Source organism: Nannospalax galili, unplaced genomic scaffold, assembly GCF_000622305.1.
Source record: "Nannospalax galili isolate Female #2095 unplaced genomic scaffold, S.galili_v1.0 scaffold886, whole genome shotgun sequence".
NCBI lineage: Eukaryota > Metazoa > Chordata > Mammalia > Rodentia > Spalacidae > Nannospalax > Nannospalax galili.
This window is the reverse complement of record NW_008355971.1, coordinates 2,937,019-2,943,902: the sequence shown is the minus strand read 5'-3', so window position 1 is coordinate 2,943,902 and position 6,884 is coordinate 2,937,019. Positions and strand designations below refer to the sequence as shown.

Sequence of the window (6,884 nt, the reverse complement as noted above, 5' to 3'; positions counted from 1 at the left end):
TCCCTTTCTCCTCCCCCTCCCCTCCTCCCTCCCCTCCTCTGCCCTCCTCTCTTCTCTTCTCCCATTCTTTCCCCTTCCCTCCATTCTTCTCTCCTTTATCTCTGTCTTTTTTTTGAAACAGGGTCTCTTGCAGCCTGGGGCCTGGCCTTGAACTTGCTGTGTAGCTAAGAATAGCCTTGAACTGCTGATCTTCCTGCCTCCACCTCCCAAGTGCTGGAACTTCAGGTATGTGCCACCACACCTGATTTATATGGAGCTGGGGGTCAAACCCAGGGCTGGCTTCATGCATGCTAGTAAGCACTCTACCAGTTGAGCTAATCCCTAGCCGCCCCTCTACTAATTTTTTTTAACCACATGAAAATAGAGGACTCTGTATTTTCATTTTATGTGTATGAGTGTTACACCTGCATGTATGTAAGTACACTCGTGTTGTGCATTGCCCAGTTGGTAACTGCCATGTGGGTTCTGGGAATCCAACCTTGGTCCTCTGGAACAGCAGCTAGTTCTTAACTGCTGAGCTATCTCTCCAGCCCTTTTGTGGCTTTTTTTTTTTTTTTTTGAGACAGGATCTCCCTGTAGCCCCAGCTGGCCTGGAACTCACTATGTAGACCAGGTTCACCTTGAGCTCACAGAGATTTGATTGCCTTTGCCTCCTAGTGCTGGTGTGTGCCACCATACCCAACTCTGGTTTGGTTTTGTTTTTGTTTTGTTTGTTTTTGGTGGTTTTGTTTTTTTTTTTCTTTCGACAAGGTCTCCCTAGTCCCAGCCCGCCTGTTAGTCACTATGTGGACCAGGCTGGCCTTGATCTCATAGAGATCTGCTCTGTCTCCCAAGGGCTGGATTAAAGGCATGCCCAGCATTTCCAGCCCCCCCTTTTTTTTTTCCACTATGCAGCCCTGGCTGGCCTGGAATGCCCAGAGATTTACCTGGGGCTACAGGGAGACCCTGTCTTTAAAAAAAAAAAAAAAAAGAAAAGAAATCCAGCAGAGGCAGAGGCAGAGGCAGGTGGATCTCTGCAAGGTGGAAGCCAGCCTGGTCTACATAACAGAGTTCCAGGCCAGGTGAGACTACAGGGAGACCCTGTCTCAAAAAGACGAAAAAAAAAGGAAACTGGCCAATCCCAGCACTTGGGAGGCAGAGGTAGGTGGATCTCTCTGTGAGTTCAAGGCCAGCCTGGTGTACCTGGCTACTGGGAGACCCTGTATCAAAAAGACCAAATAAAATATAATTAATAAATTAATAAATAAATATAAAAATTTATAAAAGGAAAATAGATTTTCCATTTCCTCTCTGGAACCTCTCAGGAGCTACACCCCACTTCTTGTACTGCTCCCTGGCCAGCTCTTAGAAACCCCAGGAAAGTTCAGGGTACTGGACTAAGTGTGCCTTTTCTGGACTCTTCCCCCATCTCCAATAGCTTTCTCCATGCCACTTTGATCTCTATTGAGTGCTGTCTTGAAAACGGCCTCTTCCCCTCCCAGGCCTTCCATGTTTGTCTCCACAACATTGACTTTACTGCTGTTCTTATTTGCTGCCTGTCCCTCTGCTCCTCTGTCCTCAAGGGTGTGCCAGGCTCCATGGTTTGGTCCTCCTAGGTATCCCTAAGTGCCTTCCACAGAGAAGGTTCTCAGTAAACCTGTGGGGGTTTGTTTCCAGACCTAGAGCCTTGCTTGTTCTAGATGTGTTTTCCCACTGAGCTACATGCCAGCTCAATCTTTTGATTTTGAAGCAGAGCCTCATGTAGCCCTGACTATCTTTTTGAGACAGGGTCTCCCTGTAGCCCCCATCTGGTCTGGAACTCACTAAGTAGATCAGGCTGGCCTTGATCTCACAGAGATCCACCTGCCTCTGCCTCCTGAGTGCTGGGCTTAAAGGCGTGTGCCACCATGCTCAGCCTGGCTGCTTTTTCAATATTTTAGAAAGGGCCTCCATGTGTGGCCCTTCATTCAGCCTCATGAATGGTGAGATGACAGGCTTGCGCCACTGTGCTCAGGAATTCTGGTTCCAGTGGTGAATCACGGAGCTAGACCTAGTGGGGTGTGAGGGATCGCTTGCTGTCTTTGAGCCCCTCCAAGGCAGAAGTGATAGCTGTGTGGCAGCCCTGCCCCAGGCTGTTGTCCTGCCAGCTGTTCTAGGCTATTCTTGGCTGGTGTGGCCTTAGTCCAGGAACGTTCCTCTGGCAGGCAGGCAGGCAGGCAGGCACACAGCCCTGGGAGAGGACGCTCACAGTGGGGAGGACGCTCACAGTGGGCAGACTAATGGGCCCTCTCCCTTCCTTCTCTCTTCCAGGCTCCCGGGAACAGGATCAAGGCCAGAGAGACGATGGTCTCGGTGACTATGGGTAAGTCTGGTCTCCCTTGTTGGGCCCCTTCTCCCCACTGCCCTTTCTGAGGTCTGGCCTGAGTCTAGGGATGTTGGTGGGGGAGGGAGAGCTGCTAACTGGCAGGAGCAGCTGTGCTCTGATGAAGTGGGGGTGGGACTGGAGCCTGTGCAAGCTTGGGGCTCCTTCCCTGAGTTGGGCCTGAAAAACTCAGTAAAGAACTCAGGCAGCTCCCCCTCCAGACCTGCCAGAGCCTCAGTTCCTACCGGTGTGACAGATGGTAGTTCTGAGTCTCTGAGTAGCAGATTGTGGCATGTCAGATCTCAGACCCAGTGTCAACTGTTGTGATTGGAAGATCTGGCCCCAGATACCCTCCTTCTGAGACATAGTCTCATATTAACCTAGGCTGGCTTCCAACTTGACGTATAGCCAAGAATGACCTTGAATTCCTGATCTTGCCTCTACCTCCCTAGTGCTGAGATTGCAAGTGTGAATCATTATGCCTGGCTATTTCTACCCTCCCTCCCTCTCTTTTTTTTCTGGTAGATGGAGTCTAGCTGTGTAGCCCAGGCAGGCTTTAAACTCCTGATTATTGGGGTACAGGTGTGCACCCCCACATCCGCTTCCTAGTTTTCTTTAAACTCTTTTGAGATTGCCAAGGCACAGAGATCAGGTGGTGGCTTAGGAAAATGTTGAGATTTATTATACATCTTGGAAAATCCATAAAACATTTGTTTGGAATTCAGAGCAACCAAAAAGCAAACATCTAGTTGGGCCTGGGTTTTGAGTTTACATGAACAAAATCCTGCCATGTGTTGTTTTGTGTCTGACTGCCTTTGTGCAGCATGATATTTGAGAGGCACCTGTGGAGCTAAACATAGCTATTGTCCTTTTCACTGCTGTGTACTGTTCCACACATTTGTCTTGGATGCCACTGTCAAAGGATATTGCTTAGGACTGGAGGTGTAGCTAAGTGGTAGAGTGCTTGCTTAGATATCACCAGTGAGGGGCTGAGAGTGTGATGCAGTGGTTTAGTGCTTGCCTGGAATTTAGAAGTGAGTGTGACTCAACATTAGAGTAGACCTCTTTTTTTTTTTAAATTTAATTTTATTTATTTTGTATGTGTTTGTGTGGGTGGAGGGCAAAGGACAACTTGCAGTAGTAGGTTCTGTTCTTCCACCCCATGGTCCCAGTGATCACATTCTGGTGGTCAGGCTTAGCAGCAAGTGCCTTAATCTGTTGACTCGCTCACCAACCTAAGTACACTTTGCAAATACTAACCAGAAAAAATAGAGTAGACCTCTTAACTGCCATGCATAAGGCCCTGTGTTCCATTCCTAGTACATAAACAAAAAGCATATTTCTTTGTTCTGGGTTAGGTGCCTGTAGCGAATGGTTGAAGATTTCTCCTGGTTCTGTGTGCAGTAGCCTCATCTCCAACCCTTCACACGTTGTCACACAGTGTAACATCCTGAAGGGGACGGCATCTTTTTAGTTTGTTTTATTTTCTTTGGAGATAGTGTCTCTCTCTTAAGCCTTGGCCTAGAGTCACTCACTGTGCAGTAAGGACTGTCCTCAAATTCACTGCCTCAGAGTCCGAAGTGCTGGGAGTAGTGAGCCACATTGCCCAGGTTTTTTTTTTTCTTTTTTTAAAAATACTATTTTTATTTTATGTGTATGAGTATATTGCCTGCATGTATGTTAGTGCATCCATGTCATGCAGTGCCCACGGAGATCGGAAGAGGGTGTCGGATTCCCTGGAACTGGAGTTATGCATGGTTGTTAGCTGCCATATGGGTGTTGGGAATCAAACCCAGGTCCTCTACAAGAGCAGTCAGTGCTTTTAACTGCTGAGCCACCTCTCTAGCCTCCCTCTTTTTTAAAAAAAATATTTTTATTTATGTGTATATTTGTGTGTATGTGTGAATATATGTCTCCTGTGTGTGGGTGCCCACAGAAACAGAGGGCTTTGGATCCCCTGGAGCTAGAGTTATAAGGTGGTTTTGAGCCTGGCAACAGAACTCGGGTCCTCTAGAATAACAATACATGGCTCCTAATACCTGTGCCATCTCTCCAGCCCCCATCTACTTCTTCACAGCCAGTGCTTAGGACAGTTTAATTGACCAGATACTTGCCTTTTCTCAGAAGTATGTAACACAATGATGTGTGCCCAGTATAGAGACTTTTTCAGCTCCTCAGACAGTGGGCTTCAGTGGTCATAGTCAAAGCAACAGGCTTTGTTGGGCTTGATGGTACATACCTGTAATCCTAGTACCTGGGAGGTAGAGCCAGGAGAACCAGGAATTTGTGGCAGAGGCAGGGTTTGAACAGGGGTGAGGCTCCTGAGTCTGTGTTGATAACTTTTGTGCCTCTCCCTGAAGCTTGGCTGCTCCTTGCTGGAGCCCAGTGCTAGCTCCTGAGCCTGGACTCCCCAGTGGGCCAGGGGCTGAGACTCAGGCTCTGTTTCCTGCAGTCACTCGCTGGCCAGGCATGGGGCTTAATGCCAGGGCAGGCTGAAGCTATAAGGACAAGGTCAAGGCTTGAGACCATCATGCCCTGCACATTGCCCTGCTCTCCTGCCCCAGTCGGGGTGTGTGTGTGTGTCAGTACCTCACAGGTGGCAGGGGGCTTGTTCCATCCTGAACTGAGAGCTCATAGCCAAGGCCTGGCATTTATCAGGCTTTTAATGTGTGGAAGCCACTGCTGTTGCGGTCCACTGTGAATGACTGTTGTGTCCAACCCCCAGCCACTTCCGAATGGATCCAGTTCTTCAAGGAAGCCGGCATTCCTCCGGGACCTGCTGTTAATTACGCTGTGATGTTTGTGGATAATCGGTGAGGAGACAGGGTGAAGTGGGCATGGGGAGGTGGTAGTGGACAACCAGGGCCTCACCACTGCCCTCCCCTGCAGGATCCAGAAGAGCATGCTGCTGGATCTCAACAAGGAAATCATGAATGAGCTGGGTGTGACTGTGGTGGGTGACATCATTGCCATCCTTAAGCACGCCAAGGTGGTGCACCGCCAGGTGGGTTCTCTTCCATGCCCCTTGCTCTCTGGGTTTTGTGTAGGACTGGAGGGGACTGTTGCAGAGCCACTAGGAGGCTTGACAGGAAAGGCAGCTGTGGTGTTCTGAGGCCAGGTCAGCTCTTTGCTGTGTGATATTGGGCATGTTCCTGAGTCTTCCTTTTACCAACTCCTCTGTGTAGTGAGACAAACCTTTTTTCTGTTCTTTTTCCATTTTTCATATGTGTGTAATATCGACATGTATGGGTGCCCATATGGGTGTGGGAATGTGTGTGCTTTCATGCGTGTGCACGTGGAGGTTGCTACTGGGCGTCATCCTTACTTGCTCCTCCACCTTTTTTTTTTTTTCGGTCTTTTTGAGACAGGATGTCCCTGTAGCCCCAGCTGTCCTGGAACTCACTAGACCAGGCTGGCCTCGAATGCACAGAGATCTGCCTGCCTCCCCCCCATACAACTGCGAGATGCTCTGATTAGACTTCCTCAAGCAAGAGGCATCAATTCATTTTGAAAATCGCAGAGCAAAACATTGTATCTTTTTTCTTTAAATTTTTTTTAATGATTTATTTTTATTTGTACAAGTATTTGATTGTTAATATACTTACTGATATGTGTGTAATGCCCAGAAAGGCCAAAAGAGAGCGATAGAGCTGCTGTGTCGGTGCTGGGAGTGGAACCTGGGTCCTTTGGAAAAACAGCAAGTGCTCTTAACTCATGAGCCGTCTCTCTAGCCCTTCTTTAATTTTTTTTTTTTTTAATTTCTTCTTCTTCTTCTTCTTCTTCTTCTTCTTCTTCGTATTTTTTGGTCCTGGAACTCACTATGTAGACCAGGCTGGCCTTGAACTCACAGAGATCTGCTTGTCTCTGCCTCCCCAGTGCTGGGATTAAAGGTGTGAGCCACCACACCCGGCTATAAAGTTTTTTCTTTTAATATTTAATTTGCTTGTGTGTGTGTGTGTGTGTGTGTGTGTGTGTGTATCATGTATATGTGGATGTGCATGGTGTGGAGGTCAGAATACAACTTTGTGGAGTTGGTTCTCTTCTTCTAGCTGTATATGAGCTGAGGGATTGAACTCAGGTTGCTTAGGTTGTCAGGCTTTTGTGGCAAGTGCTTTGACCTGCTAAGCCATCTTGCCAGCCTGGGAGTAATTTTTGATTTCTAAAAAAGTTCTAAGCTGGGCATGATGGCACATGCCTTTAGTTCCAGTACTTGGGAAGCAGAGGCCAGCAGATCTCTGTGAGATTGAGACCAGCCTGGTCTACATAACGAGTTCCAGGGCAGCTGGGGCTACAGGAAGACTCTGTCTCAAAAAGTAAATAATAAATAAATAAATGGGGGCTGGAGAGATGGCTCAGCGGTTAAGAGCACTGACTGCTCTTGCAGAGGACCCGGGTTTGATTCCCAGCACCTGCATGGTGGCTACGGACTGTCCTTAACTCCAGTTCCAGGGGAAATCTGAAGCCCTCTTGTGACCTCTGTGGCATTGTGCAACACAGGTGCACTCACATACATGCAGGCAATATACTCATATACATAAAATAA

The 6,884-nt window shown here is 48.0% G+C and overlaps 1 protein-coding gene across 4 annotated transcripts in view; it reads left to right on the top strand.

Annotated features, from left to right (window-relative positions):
• Nucleotides 1-6,884, top strand: part of CUNH19orf47 (chromosome unknown C19orf47 homolog) — a 26,696-nt gene that overhangs the window by 5,981 nt on the left and 13,831 nt on the right. For 3 of the 4 annotated variants that reach the window (XM_029556586.1, XM_008853994.2, XM_008853993.3), the window contains exons 3-5: nucleotides 2,290-2,341; nucleotides 5,067-5,154; nucleotides 5,231-5,345. In XM_029556586.1, coding sequence (XP_029412446.1) covers nucleotides 2,290-2,341; nucleotides 5,067-5,154; nucleotides 5,231-5,345 — 255 coding nt within the window. Of the gene's footprint in view, nucleotides 1-183; nucleotides 226-2,289; nucleotides 2,342-5,066; nucleotides 5,155-5,230; nucleotides 5,346-6,884 lie in introns of those variants that run through there. The other variant, XM_029556585.1, reaches the window with a different exon arrangement.